Source organism: Neopelma chrysocephalum, unplaced genomic scaffold (genome assembly GCF_003984885.1).
Source record: "Neopelma chrysocephalum unplaced genomic scaffold, ASM398488v2 Primary Assembly neopelma1_252, whole genome shotgun sequence".
NCBI classification, from domain to species: domain Eukaryota; kingdom Metazoa; phylum Chordata; class Aves; order Passeriformes; family Pipridae; genus Neopelma; species Neopelma chrysocephalum.
Window position 1 is genome coordinate 573,174 of NW_020897914.1, and position 20,884 is coordinate 594,057.

The 20,884-nt window shown below is 60.4% G+C and overlaps 3 protein-coding genes across 20 annotated transcripts in view; 1 reads left to right on the forward strand and 2 right to left on the reverse strand.

Annotated features, from left to right (window-relative positions):
• Positions 1 to 3,546, reverse strand: part of KIF1A (kinesin family member 1A) — a 38,587-nt gene extending 35,041 nt beyond the window's left edge. For 5 of the 17 annotated variants that reach the window (XM_027703731.1, XM_027703729.1, XM_027703741.1 and 2 more), the window contains exon 1: positions 3,408 to 3,545. The gene's annotated coding sequence lies outside the window, so the exon portion shown is untranslated. Of the gene's footprint in view, positions 1 to 3,407 lie in introns of all 17 variants that reach the window. The other 12 variants (XM_027703726.1, XM_027703725.1, XM_027703723.1 and 9 more) reach the window with 5 other exon arrangements.
• A 1,554-nt stretch (positions 3,547 to 5,100) lies between these two features.
• Positions 5,101 to 9,269, forward strand: AGXT (alanine--glyoxylate and serine--pyruvate aminotransferase). Of its 2 annotated transcripts, none has more exons than XM_027703752.1 (11): positions 5,101 to 5,411; positions 5,525 to 5,717; positions 6,054 to 6,118; positions 6,195 to 6,295; positions 6,506 to 6,576; positions 6,907 to 6,991; positions 7,272 to 7,367; positions 7,615 to 7,684; positions 7,786 to 7,881; positions 8,080 to 8,205; positions 8,602 to 9,269. In XM_027703752.1, the coding sequence occupies exons 1-11, from the start codon at positions 5,157 to 5,159 to the stop codon at positions 8,707 to 8,709; spliced, it is 1,266 nt and encodes a 421-aa protein (XP_027559553.1). In that variant the 5' UTR covers positions 5,101 to 5,156; the 3' UTR covers positions 8,710 to 9,269. The 2 variants fall into 2 exon arrangements, with proteins under 2 accessions (XP_027559553.1, XP_027559552.1); XM_027703751.1 differs by having other exon boundaries at positions 5,103 to 5,411; positions 8,077 to 8,205.
• Positions 9,270 to 9,325: 56 nt separating this feature from the next.
• Positions 9,326 to 13,488, reverse strand: MAB21L4 (mab-21 like 4). The gene is made up of 5 exons (XM_027703753.1): positions 13,005 to 13,488; positions 11,751 to 11,973; positions 10,792 to 10,945; positions 9,583 to 9,939; positions 9,326 to 9,438 (listed from the first exon to the last, which is right to left on the reverse strand). Exons 1-5 carry the CDS (start codon positions 13,486 to 13,488, stop codon positions 9,346 to 9,348), a joined length of 1,311 nt encoding a protein of 436 aa, XP_027559554.1. The 3' UTR covers positions 9,326 to 9,345.
• Between the last annotated feature and the right edge of the window lie 7,396 nt (positions 13,489 to 20,884).

Genomic DNA, 20,884 nt, shown 5'->3' on the forward strand with positions numbered 1-20,884 from the left:
ATCCTCATGAGGCCATTGGCTCGAGCTGCTCCACCCTGTGGCACCACTCAGGGACAACAGATCTATCACTGGGCCAAACAACATGAGCACCCAGCAACTGCTCATGTCAAATGTTTCCCTCTCCTCCTGAGCCAAGACAGCTCCCTTCCCCCAGCTCTGCAGCCTCTCCAGCTACTAAGGCTCTGAAGAGGTGGGTCAGGTCCCTGGGCTCCTGCCTCCTGCACAGCCACCAGAACAGCACACCCATCAGTGACCCCACCAGTCACAGGACTGCCTGCTGCCTGCCACGGGCCATTTCATCCCTGCCCTTATTCCCTCCCACCCCTGCACTGTTCCCAGCCTCTCCAGCCCTATCACTTCCCAAGAAGAAGCTCCGGTTTCTCTTTCGTCTCACTTTTCCACATGCCTCATCTTGTTGTGTAGCCTCCATTGGTGCTGCTTGCCCTTCTCAGGGCAAGGGGCAGGAACCTGCTCAGCCCCACATCCCATACCCCCTTAGCCCACCCTCAATAGCCATGAAAAGCCCCCACCTCACCAGCAGCCGTCCCCATGTCCACATCCCAGCGTATTCCTATCTGGCTAGCCTTGCCCCGTGGCGTGGGCTCCTCTCCCTGCCAGTACTGCCTGCTGCAGAGCCCCAAGCTTGACTCCATTTTCCACTCCATCCATTTCCTTCACCTTCCTCGGTCAGCAAGGCACTGCTTCCCTCTGCTCCGCTGCAGCTTTCCAGCCCCATCTCTGCAATGGCAGCACAAGGACCCCAGGCAACACTGTGTCCCCTTGGGGACCACCAGCAGACGCCTGCGCAGCTGCTTCCCGAGCCTCCTTCCCTCCTTCCCCCAGCTTGTTTTCCTGGCTCAGCTGTGGGGAGGAATTCAGCCTGCACCCACATACCATGGGAGCACCACGAGTCGCGGGCACTCAGCGTCCTGCAGAGAGAGGGGCCGGGCTGCAGTGGGCAGGGGCAGGCAGCCCCCCCTCCCCCCGAGCCCAGGCAGCTCACTCTGCCTGGGGACAGCCAGCCACCGCCTGCTTAATCCACTGCCATCGAGAGAAATTCAATAAGCCACGACCAGCCTTTCTCTGGGAGCGGGCCAGCACCACGGCCCCACTCCCTGCTCCCTCCCCGCCGCTTCCCAGGGCTACCCTACACATGAAGGAGGTGGCAGAGGAGAACAGCCAAGTCCCCGGGGCCAGGGAGCCAAGGCACATCTGGGCCTGTCCCCTAACTCTGCAGGGCATCCCTTTCCCCCATTCCCATGCAGCCTGCTGGCTGTACCCATCCCTATGGCATACTGGTCACTTCCAGTGAGGAGCAAAAGACCTAGAGAGCCATGATTAACTGGATCAGCTAAGATTAATTGGGCAGAGATTAGCTAATGAAAGCTCTCTTAAATCCAAGGGCTACCAATTGGCAGCCTCTCCTGCTGAGAGGTGACCAGTGAGACAGGGAGCATTGTCCCCAGGTGCCACCCACAGCAAGCTCTTCCCCAAAGGATGCTAAGGAACATGCCTTGCTGCCGGTCCCCCAGCTCCAGCACATGAGGAGCTGCCCGCGCCCAGGGAAATCCAAGGTGAGTTTCCCTTTGTCTGTGCGCATCCAACCCCACGTCACCTCAGTGACGAGGGTGGACGCCCCATCTGGCTGCACCAGTGTGTTCTCAGCAGCCACCAGGCTTTGTTGTAGAGAGCCCTTCCCCTGCATCCCTCACTGGGGCCCCTCAATTCTGACTGCAGCCACGGGACTCTGCTCTGCCTCTAGGGCAGCAGGGGACGTGGTGCCAGCTGACACGGCACCATCAATGCCTGCGGCCGAGCTGGGGGCGCGCCCCTGTCACCTCCCATCCCGCACAGGGCAAGGGGCCATGACAGTGCAGTTTTCTCCGGAGCAGCACCTGCAGCAGGGAAGCAACTCAGCGGACAGTCCAGGACAGGGGCAAGTGCCCCCCTATTCCCAGCTGAAATCCAGGCCCCTGCTTCCCTAGTGCCATCACGGGCACCCTTCTCTGTACCTCCTTGCCTCCTGCCCACCCCAATGGGGGACACAGCTCCACAGCAGCGTTTGCAGCTCCCTGAGAATTTCATGCAGATTCAATTTGCAGGTAGCAAATGTAAGGATGCAGATGAGGGGTTCTGCTCCCCATCCCTGCTGCAAAGGCAAGGAACCCCACCCCCGTCCCTGCTCTCTCCATCCTCTCTTTCACAGGCTCAAACCCACAGCAGGGAAAATCCGCATGGAAAGATGGAGAGCTCCAATGGGTGACAAGCATGGCTGGGCATGGAAAAGGGTAGGCAGCCAGGGAGGGGGCAGACACTAGGTTCCCACAACCCCAGGTTTGGGGGGCTACAGCTGTGGCCACATGAAGGGAGGTGGAGGGTGGTGGCAGGATCTGTGCCAGCGTCAGCTGCCACCTCCCAGACAAAATGGAGGTCAGTGGCAGCATGCAGAGATGGCAGAGCCACCACACCCCTGGCCGTACCCGGGGGAGGGAGGGGTCTGCTGCCTCCTCTGCCCCACCAGTCCCATAGAGGCCACCTGCAAGGGGTGGCATGAGAGCCCGGCTCACAGGGGGTCTTCAGGATCTGGGGAAGGGGTCACTGCCCCATGAGGGATGAGGAGGGGGAGGAGGAGGAAGCAGAGGAGGAAGACTATGGGGCAGGTGCAGGGCTGCTCCCTGGGAGCCTGGATGACCAAGCATGGAGCTCTGCACCAGCCCTACGCCCCGGGACCAGCCCCTCCAACAGCCAGCAGCCACTGTGCTGGCCCACGGTGACACAGCGGCCCTTGTCCAGCTGCTCCCAATGCAAGGTCAGTGGCAGCTGCTCGTCCTTGGGGGGCAAGAAGAGCCTCAGCATCGCAGCATCTTTGGCAAGAGCCCCAATTGGGGCATCAACTGCCCCCTCCAGTGCTGTCGTTAGCTGGATGATGACGCAAGATGGCTCAGCTGCATGACCAAAGCCACCTGCCCCGGAGGAGAGAGCGGGGCAGTGGCTCTGAGGTAACAAGGGGTTCCTGTGCCCTCCGCCATGGGTTGCGGGGATGGCATCCTCCCCTTCCGCACCCAGATGCAGAGGCATTGCCCCGTCATCGGGCAGGAACCCCCGACTGGATCCTTCTGGAAGACGGGGCGGCACCCGCCGGCCACGGCGCTGGGGACCTGCGGGCAGTTCCCCCCAACCTAAACTTCGCACATCGCGGGGCCCCGCAAAATGGCCGGCGGCCGCAGCCCCCCCGCCCCGCCGGATCCCCGGGGGTTCGCATCCTGCTCCCCCACGCCTAGCTTCGCCCCTGCCGGGGCCGCGAGGGGCGGCACCGCCACCCCGGGGCAGCCCCGGTTCTCCCTCCGGCCAGCGCCCGGGGGGCGCGGCGGGGCTCACCCGTCCCGCCCAGTGCCGCCCGCCCCTACCTGTGATGGCCGTGCCCGGTTCGGCGGGGCGCAGCGCTCAGTCCCGGGGGCGGGGGGCCGGCATGAGGCCGAGCCGCGCGGTGCGGCGCGGTGCGGTGCGGTGCTGTGCGGTGCAGCGCCGGTGCCGGTGCTGGTGCGGGTGGCGGCAGCCCCACCCCTGCGGTCCCCGCCCCACACGCTGGTTGGCCGCCGCCGCCGCCGCCACCGCCCGGAGCGGGGACGGGGGGGACCGGGAGGGCGAACGCGGGGATGGAGAGGTGACGTCAGCGCATCCCCCAGCCCCGGGCGCGCTGCGGAGCCGCCGCAGGGGCGGGGCGGGGCGGGGCCTCGCGGCACCCGGCAGCCGTCGCCTGGCAACCGGCACCGGCCCGGTACCCCGGTACCTCGGTACCTCGGTAACCCGGTACCCCGGACCCCGCTACCCCTGGACCTCGGCGCGGAACCCCAGGGAGCGGCCCCTGCCAGGGCTCCCCGCGCCTCCGGCGCCGTTCGTTCGCTCCTCCGGCCGCCGGCACCCCGCCCGCAGCGCGGGGCCCGGCCGCTCCTGCCCATCTGCGCCGGGAATTCAGAGCCAGCGCAGAAAGCGGATTATTCCTTCGCCGCCAGCTGTTTTCAGCAGCGCGGTCGCCCTCGCCCCACGGCAGTCCCGAGGCCACGGCGTCCCCTCCCCGCCCCAGCTATGCCCCAAATCTCCCTAGAGGACAGGCAGCTGAGACGTCTTCTTCACTCGATATCTTGTCACTTTGGTAGATGAGAGCAGTCCCCAGGCTGACTGTGGTTTTCATCATCCATGCAGGGGCAGGCACACCTGCCCCGAGCTCCTCTCAGTGATGGCCATCCAGCTGCTGGGCAGATGTGCTTTCAGCTGGCACCATTGCCAGACCCATGTCCCTGTCCATGTCTTCAGCACCAACTGCTGGTGTCAGCTCTGCTGGGGGGGAATTGTCACCCCTACGCTGTCATCCTCAGTTAAAACTTTGCTCACTGAGGGTGAGCACCCACTCGTGGACCTGCCAGAGCTGGAAGTGGGCAGCTTGTTTACATTCCAGAGTATAGATGGCAGAGAATGTGCCAGAGGATGGGCATGATGCAACTGACTGTGGGCACACACGGCAGGCAACAGCATATTGAATTCCCTCGTGGACCCTGTGGAATCATCAGGATACACTGGAATGCTCACAATCCAGGCTGAGCCCACAGAGCACAGCTCGCTGCAGCAGTGGGATACTGTGGCTGTATCCCACCCCACAGTTCTGCCCTGGCACACACCATCCCACTGGCCAGCCTTCTCCAGGCACCTGTCACCTGCCCAGAGGTCCCTCTGCAAGGCAGGTCCCTGGCCAGGGAGCCCTGGTCGACAGGAGCTTTGTGCTGCAGGAGTTATGACCATGGCAGCTGTGCCAGGCCAGTCCCAGCACAACCATCCCGTGGCACAGGACCTAGGTGCCCACAGCAGTGATCCCACCTGCTGGGATACTGTTGGGAACCATCAGCCATAGTGTCCTGGGGGCCATGGGTCCAGGGTCTGCCTGGGTGCTTGCCAGTCCCAGAGGCTGGCATGCCTGAGGAGCAACCCTCCAGCACTAGCAAGGGGATATGCCCCAAAATGAGGGGTCTAAGACAGCAGGAATGGCACTGGTGACACATTAACTGGACAGAAGAGGCAACCAGGGGTAGAGTCCAGACTGGTGGGGGGAGCACTGAGCTGCGGGTCAGGGTCCACGGGACACTGGACAGTGCTGGCACAGGATGCAGTGTGCTGCAATGCTGGCTGCTGCTCAGGCAGCCTCCACTGCTCCTCTCCTCCAAGCTCAGCTCCTGGGGACAGTACGGCGTGCCATGGCCACCAGCCCGCTCCGCATCCCCCCGCCCCAGGCACTGCTCCAGCCTCTGGTTGTGCCAGAGAGGCTGCTGCTCGGGCCGGGGCCCAGCAATGTGCCCCACCGCATCCAGGCTGCAGGCGGACGGCAGATCCTGGGCCACATGCACCCCGAAATGCTGCAGGTGAGCTGCTCCAGCCCAGCCTTCTTCCCCTCCCCTCCTCTGCCTCCCCCCTAGGAGGGGTTAGAATGGCAAGAAGAGCAATAACAGCGCTGATCAGTGCCCTGCCACTGCAGGTGATGGATGAGATCAAGGCAGGCATCCAGTACGCCTTCCAGACGCAGAACCAGCTGACCCTGGCCATCAGCAGCAGTGGCCACTGTGCCATGGAGGCCGCCCTCTTCAACCTGCTCGAGTGTGGTGACACCATACTGGTGGCCATCAACGGCATCTGGGGACAACGTGCTGCTGAGATTGCCAGGAGGCTGGGTATGCCGGGGACAGCCAGATGGCATGGAAGGGCTGAGGGGACTGGGTTTGCGAGCAGGATGCCAGAATGTGAGCCCTGGCTTCTGTTCCAATCCTGGTGGGAGTGACCAGTGACGCGGCTTCCACAGCCAGAGAGCAGTCCAGGTTGTTTCCAGGGTGATGTCCCTCCATTTACAGTGGTTTATGGCTTTTCCACTGGGCAAATCTGCAGGACGCCAGACCCTGGCAAGCGGCTGTGCTCCTAGTTCATGTGTGACAGATTCCCCTGTGGAGCAGGTGACTGCCCAGTGGGAAGTATACCCAAGCCTCACTCTTCTCTGCTCAAATTCCTCCCAGGAGCCAATGTCTATGAGCTGCTGAAACCCCCGGGCGAGTATTTCACTCCAAGGGACATTGAGGAGGTGAGTCCTGACCACATGCAAGGCAGTGGGCGTGAGCTGACCTCTGGTGTGGTCACCTTCCCTCTGTGTCATGCAGGGCCTGGTGCAGCACAAGCCCTCAGTGCTCTTCATCACCCACGGCGAGTCCTCCACCGGCGTGCTGCAGCCACTGGAGGGGCTGGGCGAGCTGTGCCACCGGTCAGTGCACAATGGACACCCGTGGTCGCCACTGGGGGTTGGGCCGGGGGATTTACATGACCTGGGCTCTTCCCTGGCTCTGTGGGTCTGGAAGGTGTTGGTGCCAGTGAGACACGTGGCTCCTGGGGGGATGAGGGTGCTAGGGCTGCAGGCACAGGGGTGGCAAGAGGAGGAGGCAGGGACAGCAGGCTGAACTCTGTCCTCTCACAGTCACGGCTGCCTGCTGCTTGTGGACGCGGTGGCATCACTTGGGGGAGCCCCCATCTTCATGGATCAGCAGGGTAAGAGCCACAGTACCACCATGGGCACTCACGGGACAAGGGGGTTCATGCCTGGGCCAGGGAGAGGGGGCAGTGGGATCAGCCCCTCTGCCCATATTTTGGGCTAGTAGCAGTAGAAACCGGGCCAGCTGCAGCCGAGAGAGCCTGTTCCTCTCGAGCGACCATCAGCAGTGCCAGGGGGTCCCCCAAAGCAGCCCAAACACAAGCAGGATCTGTAGCGTGTGCCATCCTTGTGCTTCCCACCCACCACTCACAGCTGGGCTGAGGGGACTCAGCATTTTCCCACTGGGAGAGTCTGAACCCTAAGGAGTTGCCTTCCTTTTTGGGCAGAGATCGATGTCCTATACTCGGGGTCCCAGAAAGTCCTCAACAGCCCCCCTGGCAGTGCCCCTATCTCATTCAGTGAGCGAGCCAGGTAAGAGCAGCCCGGTCCCACTGGGGTGGAAGGCAATGGGGCTGGGGGAGGCAGTCACCTCCCTCCTTTGCCAGCCATCTGCTCCTGTCCCGCTCTGTGGAGAGCATGCCCAGCATGTGGAGAGCATGCAGCAGCAGTGCTGTGGGGGCAGAGTCCAGCCCATCCCTGGGCAGCGACTGGGCGCTGGAGCCAATCTCTGCACTTGCTTTAGGGGGACTGATCCCACCTTGGAGCTGGTGGGGTGAAGGTCCAGCCTCTCCCCAGCATTATGCTTCACCAGGGAGAAGGTGCTGAGAAGGAAGACGAAGCCCCGGTCCTTCTACCTGGATATAGGCTGCCTGGGAAACTACTGGGGCTGCGACGGGGAGCCACGAAGGTGAGGGCAGGCTCTCTGGTCACAGATGGCTGCAGCTGTCCCCCATCCAGCCTTCACCCTGGCTCAGGAGCTGCCTGCTCTTCAGGGCTCAGACCCTGTCTGCCCATCACCCTGTCTGCTGGTCACAACCCTCTGCACTAAATGATGGAGAGGGAGAATGCTGTGCCTCTGTGCCCCATACTGCAAGCAAGGGGCTGCTCTGCTGCAGCCAGGCTGAACCCCTCCGGGTGCCCCTTGAATTTTGCAGGTACCACCACACGGCACCCATCAACAGCTTCTTCAGCCTGCGGGAAGGCTTGGCCATGCTGGCAGAGATAGTGAGTGACACCTGGCGGGCAGGGGGACACCAGCAGCGCCAGGTGAGCGCCGGGAGATGCCTGTCAGCAGCAGAGACTTTCTCTCTCCTCTCTGCCTGCAGGGTCTGGAGAGCTCCTGGGAGCGACATCGGGCCAACTGCACCAGGCTGTGCCAGGGGCTGCTCAGCCTGGGGCTTGAGCTCTTTGTAAAGGAGGAGGTGGGTTCAGGGCAAGCCCATCACAATGGGTTAGGGGCAGCGTGAGGACACAGCCCAGCGCAGCTCAAGATATGCTTGGACAGCTTTTGATACTGAAGAAAAAACAACCCCATTAGCAATGCTCTCTCCTGGCAGTCTGCTGGGCTCACCAGGGGGTGGGGCCATAGGATTGAACCCAGTTTCTCTGTTCCCCAGAAGGTGAGACTTCCCACCATCACCACTGTCAGAGTGCCTGAGGGCTACAACTGGAAGGACATCACAGCCTTTCTGATGGACAACCACGCCATGGAGATCACAGGAGGCCTGGGCCCCACAGCAGGCAAGGTGGGCAAAATCCTCCCCTCCTGCTGCCCATGGCTGGGCACCAAACCCCCATGATTCGCTGGATTCACTGCGGCTCTCTGGCCATCGACAGTGTGTGGCTGGCTTTGTCCCACATCCCATCGCCCGCAGCAATGCATAGCAGCATAACCACACACAATCACCCGCCTAATTGAATAACCACGCACACAATTAGCAGGGTGACACATCTCTAGAGGAACCGGGTGTTAAGTACAAGAGCAAGCAGGGAGCTGCGCACACCCGCTCATGCCTGGCTGTGTGTTCCCCACCTCCGCACGGGACCCTGCGACCTGCCACCGGCCGCAGGGAGGCAGAGGTGGGTGCTGCAGGGAGGCAGAAATGGGTGCTGCATGGAGACACTCGCCCTTCTCCTCCCAGGTCCTGCGCATCGGCCTCATGGGCTGCAACTCGACCAGTGAAAACGTGAACCGAGTGCTTCGAGCCCTGCGAGACGCCCTCGGCAGCTGCCACCGCAGCAGGCTGTGAGCTCACCTGCCCGGGGGGCTCGGGAGAGGCGGTGCAGCAATTCCCTCCGTGCCTGGCTGCAGGCAGCTGGCAGCAGAGGGACTCCACTGCCTCCCTGGGATGCTGGCAGGAGACATGGCAACACCCAGGAAGCCAAGCAGGAGTGGGAAAGGAGAAGTTGGAATAGCAGGGGACACGGAGGAGAGAGCTGCACTCAACAGACATGAGACATCTCAAAACCCCTTCTCCCATCATCCCAATGGCCTGGTCCCCCAGCTCTTTCCCTTCACCAGGGCATGGCAGCCCCTTGGCAAGCTGACACGAGGGCTGGATGCAGGATCTGACCAAAAGTCCTTTCCCCTCCCACCACCACCAACCTCAGCTGACCCTGCACCAGAGCTCTGCAGTGCAGGATGCCAGCCATTCCCCCCAGATTCTGTACCGTGGGACGAAACACCCGGTGCCCAGCTCTGCAAGGGTAGCCAAGAGGCTGTGCAACCCCCCCAGCCGCAGCAGACATGAGCTCTCTCCCTGGAACAACCTTTCCTCAATAAAGCAATGTGGCAGCATGCTGCTCCCAGGCCCCTTGCACCCGGCTCTCCTTGCACCCCCCCAGAGTTTTGAGACACCCCAATGGGGCGGCAGCAGGGTTCCAACTCAGCTCTGCTGCGGAATTTCTTGCCGGATCTTGGAGAGGAGCTGGGACATTGCTGAGCGGCGCGCACTGTCCTGGATCCGGTACACCTGAAACTAAGTGGAAGCAGGTAGAAAGTGAGGGAGAGGCTGCCAGGGGCCAGAGGGCTCCGGGGGGGCCAATTCCAGCACATCTCCAGCTGCCCAGCCCAGGTGGTTTCTGGGGATGCCTCGCGAGACCAGCTGGAGGTCTGGGGTTACCTGGCTGAGCAGGATGTCAAAGTAGGCTGTGTCCCAATAAGACCCATCCTTGCTGGGGAGCTGCAGGAGAGCTCGGGTGTTGGGGTCTGCCTTCCAGCTGTCAGTGCGTGCAGAGTGGCCAAAATGGAAATGGAGGAAGCGTCGGGGGTCCCGGGCAAAGCTCTCTACTTTATGGTAGAGGGAGGCAAGGTCCATGGTCGCTCCTTGGAAGAGGTTCTCCTCTGGGTTCAGAAAATGGGGCAGGTGCCGGGTGGCCAGGCAGCGGAGAAGGATCACCAAGAGCCTGTAGACAGAGCCCTCCAGGTCCTGCCAGTCCTCCAGGGAGGGAAAGAGCTCCGTGCTCCACAGCAGCACCATCTGTGGGGAGGGAAAGAAGAACACAGGAACAGGCACAAGGCCTGATCCCACAAAGGCCAAATCTTCACACCCTGCACGTCACCATGCAATGACCTGTGGGGCTGAATCCATGTCAGCTGGAGCTAAAGATGCTTTTCTGAAGGTCAGATGCATACTGTGCCCTTTTTCTTTAAAAAAACCCAACCAGACAACCAACCAACCAAAAAAAAACCAACAAAACAACACATCAAAGAATGCAACATAAAGCAAAAAACACAGGATTTGGGTTACTTAGAGCTGGAGCCATTCTCTCAGCAGAAAACATTTCTCTACCCAAGGCCCAGAGAGCTGTCACAAGGAAGAGGGCACACCCAGATCATGCCACCAGGTGCTGTCCCCAGCACGGCCCCTTTCCCGACCAGTATCACCAGTCGGCATAGGTCCAGAGTGCTGAAAACAGGTTGGGTGGGGAGAGGTTTTTTTGTCAGCAGAAATGTCACCCTCAGCCCTGTATGGTCACCTCCCACCACACGAGGGTATGGGGCAATTTGCAGCATGGCAGCCCAGTGATGACATCCCCAGCAGACATAGGCAGCCTGTGCCAGAGAACACCTAGTGTGTCAACACAGAGCCCCAGCTCTGAATGCATCGAGTGTCTCAGGCTGGAGGTTGCTGGTTCAATCCAAGGAAGAAGGACCAAAGCCCTCTGACCATGGCCGGCAGCAGCATGCATCTTTTGCAAACACAGCCATGGGCTGGTACATCCCAAAGCACTGCAGGCACTCGCCCTTGTCAATTGGATTCTTCTGCAGGGGAGCTGCCTTGGCTCTCTTGCCCAGAGAGCCACAGTCCCAACCAGCAGAACCTCCCTACCTTCAGGTAGTTGAAAGTGAGACCGCTTTTCCCACCCTCCTCTCCCCAGTCCTGGTCGCGGAGCTGGTCGAGCAGGCGAAGGCCGTCCAGACGAGGTCCCTTCAGTGTGTCCACTGCGTGTAGCAGCCTCAGGATGGGGAGGTGAGTGGAGGATCTGGAGGGAGAAAGTGGAGTCTGGTGAGAGGGAGGATAGAAATGTGCACCCTCCCAGGGTGGGGAGAGTGTACCTCCAGTGACCTGGTGTGTGGGGGGACTCTCCCAGCCACATGCATGGCCCCAGGCATGCAGCATCTTGGATCCACCTCCTGCACTCACCTCTGGCAAAGCAGAACTTGGGAGGTTTGGAGTGAGATGGGAATGCTGCTGAGCAGCTTCTTCCCGGGCGGAACAAGAGTGGAGCGAAGTAGGGTTGTGCTCCCCTACATGCAGTGGGGAGGGCTGCAGGCTGCCTCAGAGGGGAGGCTGCTTTGGTCCCCAAGGAGGGGCCAAATGTCCAGCTGGACCACACTGTGCCCAAAATAAGCCCAGACTGGTCCAGCCAGCCACTCAACCCCTCCATGGGGCTGGGTAGCTGTGGTGGCAGGGGAGATACATGTCACTCCAGCCCTGTTCTCTCCTCCAGCCTGCCCTGGGAGGCACCTCATCACCCTGCTGCTGCCAGATGCCTAGGCTTGTTTCTGAAGCCCAAGCAGGGATCTGAGAGCTGCCACCCTCCACATGGTCAGGGTTCAGCTCCTGCAAATAATTTCAAGGGGCTCCTTCAGTTGCATTCCCCCTCTTTCCTTGAGCTGCCTGAAATTTGGCTGAGGTTTTTTGCCAACACCAGGAAGCGGGTTTGGGCATCATGAGGAGGCGACTTCAACCCCTGCTGACATGTCCCCATCCTTTCCTATCCTCTTTTTGCCTACACCCAGCAGTGTTGCCAGCCAGGGGGGATCGCTGGCAGCCAAGTCACTCACCTCCAGCAATGGGGAGAGGCAGGGACAAAGTGGGCCTCTTCTGTGGCCTTCCGGAGGCTGCCTTCAGGGAAACCCCTGTCAATCTGCCTCCCCTGGAGCTGGAACGGCTCCTGCTGCCTCCTCACCACCGGAACAATGTCAAAGCGAATGTTCTTCCAGCTGCCACGGATCAGCAGGGAGAGCTCCATGGCATCTTCCTGCAGATTTTCGGCGCTGACGTCACCTAGATATGGAGGGTTTGGCAGTAGTGAGGAGGTTAAGGCAGCCGGTCCCGCAGGCTGAACCAGGTATGTGCTGCAACGCCTGTGACCGTGTCCCACCCCACTCGACTCCTCCCTTTCCAGTGCTGCAGTTTGGCCACGATTTCCCAGCTAAAACCCCTCTCCCAACCATGCTGGGGTGGTTCATGGGAAGGAGCATTGCTCCGGCAGGGCTTAAGGTCAGGCACAGCAGGAAGTCTCGAGCAGCCAATTCAGGCTGTGCTTCTGGGTGGCTGAACAGTCCCAAGCAAAACAATGTGGTCCAAGAAAAATGGACCAAAAAAGGTCTCCGGCTGTGGGAGCAGAGGAAGATGAAGGTCTCTGTCTTGGCTGTGGAGGAAGGAGGGAGTGGTGGGCTTGCTGGGGCTGGGTTAAGAGACTTCCAGACCTGCTGGTTCTCTCGCATCACCTTCTCATCAAGACTGAGCTTTACTTCAAGAAGCACCTTTGGAGCATGAAGAAGCTGACAGAACCATTATGGGCATTCCCAGGGTCCCTTCCCACCATGTCTTTCCTGAGGATGCTGGTGCCAGCCGAGGCCCGTGTGTTCACAGAGTCAGACCCATGCCTCAAGGTCTTGGTTCAGCTCTGATGCACTCCCAGCTCACCCTCCAAACAGCCTCCTCCAGGGAGCAGGGGGCACTCGGAGGCCAGGAGGCGGGAGGAGAACATGATTAGGGTGAGCCAAGCAGGGCTGGGTGAACCCTTCACCCACCAAGGAGGGTGCCATCAGCCCCAGGTGGAGATGCCTGAGGATGACTCTGCTGCCATGGGATGGCAGGGAGTAGTTTGCATCTCCTCTTCCTTAGCTGAGGGCAAAGGCTATCCCAGCACATAGCAGGGTGGTCACTCACCTGCTCATGCAGGTTTCAGTGGGTCATGCACCCAGGGATCTATGTCCCAGTGTGTTTGCAAAGGGACCACCGCCAAGCTAGGCTTGCCAGCTGTGCTGGAGGCAGCTCCTGGCTGGGAAATGCCCCGCCAGCATACGCACCTGGCTGAAGCAGGAAGCAGCGTTGGCAGTGCACGATGGCTGAAACAAGGAGCTCTTTCAGGTGCTGGAGGACTTTGCCCGGAACCAGACACCTCGCACCACCTCCATGCTCCATCGCACCCACGACACTGATCCAGTCCTCCAAATCGGTCCCTGGAGAGGGCACTTCCAGATAGCAGGTGTTCAGCCCTGGAGGGTGCCCTCCTGGGGTGTCTCTGGGCTGGCATGCCAACAGCTGCAGGGTATCACCGTCGATCCGCAGGGGCATCTCTACAGTGACAGCATCCTCAGAGGCACAGAGAGCAAACTCTAAGGCTTCCAGGTTCCTGGCGTAGTCCACAAGGAAGCGGGGCTCCCTGGCATGGACATCCTCCAACAGGGTCAGCAGGATGTCCTCAGCCCGCTGGAAATTCTCCAGCCGCTCCCTCTCGCGGGACACGATCACCTCGAGGTAGCTGTGCCAGAGGGAAGTGTTGGCTTCCATGGCAGCTCTGCTGCCGTTGTGAGCCTGCTCCGAGCAGGAGTAAAAATACGCGGGCAGGGAGGGCAGAGCTGTGTTCCCTCGTGGGGAGGGTGGAGGGAAGCCACAGCTGGGCGTTGACAAGCACCAGTGCTGGGCGACTCCCAGGGAGAGGTACTGGGAGCAGCATGTCCCACTGGGGCAGACCCAGGGTGGGGGACTGAGTCACACCGCGGCCCTCCTCCGGCACTCCAGAAGGGTGACAGCGAGCGCTCAGCTGATGGGTCATGCCAGGATAAGACTGTGGTTTCCCACACTTCTCTTGGCACAGGGGCTGCGTGCCAGCAGCATCCCCTCACAGCCAGTGCCAGGTGAAGGCGACCCACTGCCCTCACGCCCTGGCTCAGCCTAGTTTAGCCTGCTGCCTGGGGCTGCTCCCAGCCTGTATGGCGCCCACGGACCTGGGCACAGCGCTGCGGTTCTGCGGGAGGGCTGCGGAACCCTGTGCCCGCCTTGCCGGTGCTCAGAGCAGCCCTGCAGGCCCAGTGCATCGCTGTCAACATCAGGCTCCAGCTCAGCGTCCATCAGGCTCCAGCTTTCGAGGTGTGGGCACCCCCCACCGCCTCTCGCCCGGGCTGAGCCCCCAGATCCGGCCCGTTCCCACGGACGGCCCCGGCCCCGGCCCCGCCCCGCAGGTAGAGCCCGGCCCGCCCCGCAGGCCCGCCCTGGCCGGGGCGCCGTTTCCTGCCACCGGGCTGCGGGGCAATCGCCCCGGAAGGACGAGAGAAGCGTTGCTTTGGGCCCCAAATCCGCCGTGCGGTGCGGTGCGGGAGCGGCGGGGGCAGCCCGTGCGGTCCCGCAGCCTGGCCCGCAGCCTGGCCGGTGCGGGGCTCGGTCCGTCCCGCCACGCCGAGCTGCCCGGCGGGCTCAGCCCCGCCGCAGGGACAGGACAGGGACTGGCCGTACCCTCCCACCTGCCCCCGCTCCTCTCCATCTCCCACAAATCCCGGAGCGGGGATTTCCGGGCACGTTGGCTGGCTGAATGGCGTGCCCTTCCCGGGACACGTTTCCGGGCTTCTCGGGCCGGGAGCAGGAGCTTGTAATGGTTATGGCTGGAAGGCTGGGATCTCCCAGCCGGACAGCGTGGTTCAGGCGTTCCAGGGTTCCCTGCAAGCTGATCCTGCCCTTGGTCAGAGTAGGGAAGGGAATGGGGGAGTGGGGGAGGCTCCGTGGCAGCAGAGGCCCCTGTGGCAAGGGAGCCCGAGCCGAGCATGGGAACCGCTTCTGGGGAGGGGAGGGAGCATGCCATGGGGCTCATGGCTGGGCCTCCCACCTCCTGTGGCTCAGGCTTACCCTTTTATACAGCCCAGATGAGGTTTCTGGATCTCCCCAGAGTTTTTTCCAGTTCTCCTTGTGCCTCCTTCAGTCCCCTGTGACTGAGGAGCAGACTTGAAAGTAGGGGTCTGTCCCTCACGGCCATCTGTCCTTCTGCCAGCTGACTGAAGGAGCTCTGCCTGTGTCCCTGGAGAGCACAAGGCTCAGAGCTCTCACCTGCAGAGCATCTCTGAGCGCCTGCAGTTCAAGCCATGGAGATGAACAGTAGCCAGCACTGGGCTTCTCAGTACTGGAAGGCTGGGGGTGCTCAGGCCTGGGAAGCCTCAGCCAGATTTTAAAAGCCTGACAATGGATGACAGGCTCTGAGTCTCCTTACCTGAGCCCTGCACTCCAGCTTTCACCTGACCTGAGCAGGGGATGCTCAGTCCCCCACACTAATGATTGTCCCAGCCAGGTCTGAGCGTGCAGCTTGGCCTTTACCCTCTTCCATCATATGGGAAAGACAAGCTGGCTGGTGTCCCAGAGAGGGACCAAAAGTGACAGACTCCCTGCTGCCAAAGGAGGGCTCCTGTGGGCTTCACCCTCCCTGTCAGAGTGGTCTGGGCTTATCCTGAAGGATGCTGAACCCGAGCCAGGCAAGAAAGATGACTGCTTCATGCACCGATATGGGAAAAAAGAAGGCAGAGAGATGCAGGCCACCACTTTTCTGTGGGTGGTGGGTGACAGTTCACTGCTGGCAGGGTTGCCCTAGGAGCATCATTTTATCATGGGTGGAGTCCCTGCTGTGGCAGCAGCCAGGACATTCCTTCTGTCAGTGCCTGGCTGGGATGCTGGAGGAGGCCATGGGGATCATGCAGAAGCTGGACTGAGAGCAGCCGTGGCTCTATAGGAAGATAAGGCTGGTCATGGCAGGGAGACATGTATGTCCCCCAGATGTCTTGGTGCTAGTAGGGTAACCATGCCCTCCTGGCATGGTGCTAGCTGACCACACAGTGTGACCCTGCTCCCATCACTGCTAGAGTTCTGATGCCAGGAGGAGCGAGTGTGATGTAATCTTCTCAGCTCATCACTGCCTTTGGCACTGGCACTTTTTGGACCTCTACGTGCTACAGTCAAGAGGTTGGTGCTGCAAAATGCTGCCCTCTGCCCCTTCCTGCAGGCCAGCACTTTTCCCCTTTGTCCTTTCCCCTATCCCCCTTCCTCCTTTCCTCTCTACCTTTTCCTTCCTCCTTCTTCCTTCCTCTTTCCCCCCTTCCCCTTCTTCACCCTTCCTCTTTCCCCTTCCTCTACCTCTTCCTGTCCCCTTCCCATTCCTTCCTCTCCCCTGCAGATAAGGGGCCAGGGGCAGACCCTGGAGGAGCAGCTTCCTGGCTGCTGCCAGGCACAGTTGGAGAAGGAAGAGTGATGCTAGGTGGTGGCACATCTGGAGACACTGCTGGCCAGCCAGGAGAGGTGGGAGCAGCTGGAGGTTCTGCCAGAACTCTGGGCAGGAGGGAGCAGAGCTGGCATGGGGAGGGAATGATGCAGATCAGGTGGTGGGGGACAGCAGTAACTCCATCCCACGTGGATGGTTGGGTAAGCCCTAGCTGGAGCCGTGCCACATGGAGTGAGCCACAGAGCAGGCATGGCACACAGCTGGATGGTCAGGACAGTGCCAGGACCCTTAACCCCACCATCAGCCCAAATTGAGCACAACTCCATGGGAGGCAAGACAGTGGGGAAAAAAATTCCTAGCGAGAAGGTCGGTGAGGCCATGGAATACATGGCTGGAGCATGCGGTGCCCTGTCTGGACGAGTCACCGGAGGCTGGCTGCAAGTGCCCTGGTACTGGCAGAGAGTCCGGGCTGAATGAGCTAATTGCTCCTTTTCCATCTCAGCATTTTATGGTTCTATGAATTTTTTCTCTGTTAGAAACAGGACAGAGAAAACAACCCAAAAATAAGAGCAAGGGCAAGCAAGAGAGAGGAGAAAACCCAGGGGCATGGGAGCACTAGGCGTGGCAGGGCTGGGCGAGGGGCTGCAACAAGCCTCCAGTGTCCCTCACCCAGCTCACCTCTCTGGAACACTGCTGCGCCTGGATCCTGCAAGACGCCATTGTCACCCAGCAGAAAGACTCTGGGGGGCTGAGCTGGGGGGCTGAGGAACTGATGGAGGACAGGGACACTGGGATGCAGGAGGTCGGTGATGCTCTGCCCCTGCACACCAGCTCCACACCAACGTCAGCACTTCTGCATCCCAAAAGCCCCCAGAGTGGCATGGCCCCCAGCAAAATGGCTGGGATGGGGAGGGGGGACAAAGGCAGGGAAGGTAGAGAGGAAGAGAGAGTAATTTAACATGACAGGCTGTTTATTTTGGCAAAAAGGGTCTCTTTTCAACAGATTTCAAAGCTTGGCCCCAGGGCTGGGGGGAACCACACAGAGGGGTGGGAGGTGAGGGGTGCGAGGCGGGGGGGTTCAGTGGGGCACCCAGACTGAGAGGAATGGAGAAGAATCCCCCATCTGTTTGTCCCTGGGGCACTGCTCCAGTTGTACTTGCGTGCTCCTGTGGGGTGTCCCCCTGCAGGGTGCCCCCCTGGGCGTCCGCGCACTCCTGCACACACGTGCTTGCCTGCATGCACCAGCACACGTTCGCACGCTCCCCCTGCCCCTGCTCCTTCCTTCAGGCCAGGGCTCAGCTGGAGTCTTGGCTTCCCCCAGTGACATTTCAAAAGAGGCTGTTTATTAAAAAAAAAAAAAAAAGGGGGGGAAAAAATTGCTAGGAAAGAAATAATTATTATAATCACATTAAGAGCTTTGGCTGTAAAAACCCTGCGAGGGCGCAGGGAAGGAGCCGGGGCTGCTCTCGGCAGGGAGTGCAGGGGGCGGTTTTCCTGCCTTGTGCGCTTTTATTTTCCAGTCCAGGTCCAACAACTTCTCCCCTCCTCCCCTTTTCCTCTTCTTTATCCTGGGAAATGAAAACAATTTATTTAATGATGGATCGTTCCTTTCTCTGGTCACTGACCTTCTGCGTGAATTTCTGCTGAGCTCGGCGGAAAACACGAGGCTGGGTTGTGGATCACATCTGTGGGTGGGGGAGGGGGGGAGCTCACCCTCATCCTTCCCAAAATCTACAGCAACTGTTCTGGGGAGCAGGAGGGGGCTGGCCGAGAAGGTCCCCACCACAGTGGGAAGTGTTGCTGCAAGCGCTGTCTGTGCAGACTGGGGGCTTTGGGGGCAGATATGGGGGCTGCTGCAGCCCCCAGAGCCCTTCCACCCCATCCCCTTCTCTCCTGGAGCACCCTCAGTGGTTCCCAGCATCCACTGCCTTCTCCCTCACCTGGGCTGGGGTGCAAGGGCTGGGCTGGGGTGCAGTACCGAAGTGGGAGTGAGGAACAAAGGAGTGGCCTCCATCCTGCCAACAGTCTTTGCTGCCCAGTGGGGCTTTCCTTGCTCAAGGTGTCTGCCGAAAGTGGGTTTTGGACCTAATCAGAGATGAGACCAGAGAGGCATGTGGGGCTGCATGGGTCTCCCAGCAGTGGCCAGCAATGTATCCCCTGTAGCAGGCAGTCTGGCTTCTGGCCAACCCACTGCTTGACTGGGTTCTGCTCCCTGGGGAGGGGAATGCTGGAGCAGTGAGGGAAAGGGGCAGCATCACAGCAACCTTTGGTTCAGGGGGCTGTCAACACCTAGCATGCATTGCCCCAGGGCCCCAGGCGTGGGTGCAGCTCTGCGTCCCTGCGGTCCCTGGTCCCTGCCAGTCCTGCTCAATCCCCTGCTCAACCCCCAGCTGACCTGTGGAGCTGGAATGGAGCAATCCAGCATCCAGCCCCCTCCCCTATGGCCCTTCATCTGCCATGGCCGGTTGCTCAAAGCATGGTTCTTGTAAAAATGCGTAAATATTTATACAAGAATAATTTAAAAAACATGGTCTGTCAAATAATCAAAGCAGCAGAACATCCGAGGAGCTTTCAGCTGGATTGGGAAACCCAGTGTTGCTTTCCGATGCCCGCTGCAATTCTGGAGGTGCTCATGGCCAGCCCCAGCCCTGTGGGGAGCTGGACTCGCCGACACAAGTTCACAAGAACTTTGAAGTCTTCATTAACGTGGTCCCATGGTAGTGGGTGGCTTTTGCTTGCATCAACTCAGCTGCCTGCTGCAGGAGTCAGAGCCAGGGATGGGACCTCACCAAGCACTGGTTTCAGCCTCATGTCCGGGTTTCAGCACTGTCCCCTGCACTGGGAGCTGAAGATATCCCTGGGTGAAGTGTTTTGTCCCCATCTTCCCCTGACCTGCATGGTGAGGCCAGGGGTGGAAGGATGGCAGCTGAGTTGGTAGGGTGACCCCTGGTGCTATGGGGTGGCTGGGGTACCCTCCTATAGCACCCTCCAGATGTGGCAGCACCCTCAGCATTTCAAAAGCTTGCCTTTGCAGTGCTGGGGTGAGAGCCTTGGACCAGGGAATTCCCCCTGGGGAATAGGATTTGTGTCCATCTCAATGGTCCCACCTCCCTGTTTACGCTGATGTCCGTAGACGCCAGCAGAGCCACAGCTCCTCTCCTGTGTCCTGGTGGCACCATGTCCAACTAGCACCACTGAGCAGCCCTGAACTGGTGCTCCCCAGGGGAACAGCACCTGGAACCTCCCAGTCCCATGTCCTTCTGCTCGCTCTGGGGCTCCTCTGGCTGGGGCAAGTTGGGAGACACAACTGCCACCCAGTGATGTCCCTGCCACAGTAGCTTTGATGACACATGGCCACCAGATGCCTGGGCCGTGTGGTTCAGGAGGGGTCCCAGGGTGGCAGGGGAAGGTGAAGGGATGGGAGAGGGGAAGGGGTACCCCCTGTTCCCACAGCCTTGTAGAGCAGAAGCAGGCATCGTGGGGGCTCAGGCAGTGCATGGGGAGCGGGAGCTGGGTGTTGCAGTAACCTCCATCCTCCTGGCTGCTCTCCAGCCCCTTCCCACCACCCACATCTGTGTGTGCAATCTGCGTTGCTGCATTCTTTGAGCCTGGGCCAAATAAAAAGTTCAAACACTTTCATTAAATGTCAGCTCCCCTCAAACTCTCACACACCTCCCTGGGCTACCTGGCTGCCTCTCCCACCCTGGGTAGGGGGTTCCTGGGACCAGTTCTCCCCATGGGAGGTGATGCTTGTGCAGCACATGTGTTCAGCATCCACTGGGAACACTCTCTGGGCTTGGCCCAACTAGCTGGAAAGGAGGGAAGAGCCAAATCCAAACCATGTGCTGACCTGCAGTCCCCTCCGTCCTAAAGCATCCGCGCTGAATGCACTCTGGATCATTAATAGCTCCCCAGGTCCCTTCCACACGTCCTGTCCCCCAAGCAGAGAGTCTGGCCGGGATGGAGGGTGGGTAGTGTTGTGTGTTCTTTTCCACTGGTTTTCTAGGACTGCCTTTTGTGAGAGGCAGTGGGTGACCACAGGCCTGTGAGAGGCAGCTGGGAGGAATCCGGGGGCAACTGCCTGTGTATTTGGGGCAACCCTGAAACTGTGATGCCAAGTAGAGACAGGCTTGGGGTCACCAGAAGGATCTCTGCCTCTGTCCCTAGCTTCTGGAGGCAGCATCCACCTCTCCCTCTGGCACAGCTTTGCAATGGGGAGTTGGTCCCATAGCATGCCTGGTGCCAACTGGCCTTCTCAGCCCCCTTGCTGGGTGCCTCTGGAGTCTGGGAGGGAGCACCAAGTCCAAGCACTCTGGGACCTATGATGGGGTGATTCGCTGGGGAGCATCCCCGGCTGCAGGTGCCAGGGAAGCTGGAATGAGCATCGGGATGCCCCTGGGACCTGCACAGTCCTCTCCACAGCCTGACAGCCCCCTTGGGATGGGTGTGGTGGGTCCTGGCCCTGTTTTGAGGGCCGGCCACCAAGGACCTGGACACCACAAAGGTGATGGCAAGTGGAGGAAAAGGGCATCTGTTTCTGGAGAGGGAGCGGGTGGTGGAGGACAGAGTTTGGCCAGATGGTGTGGGGAAAGGGCTGCTTTCCCCCATGCTCCCCCCAGCATTTTCAGCGCAAGAGCCCAGCTTCACACCAGCTCCAGCTTTGGGCCCAGAGGAAATGTCTGCATCTGGGGCCCACAGCTGTTCTGCCTG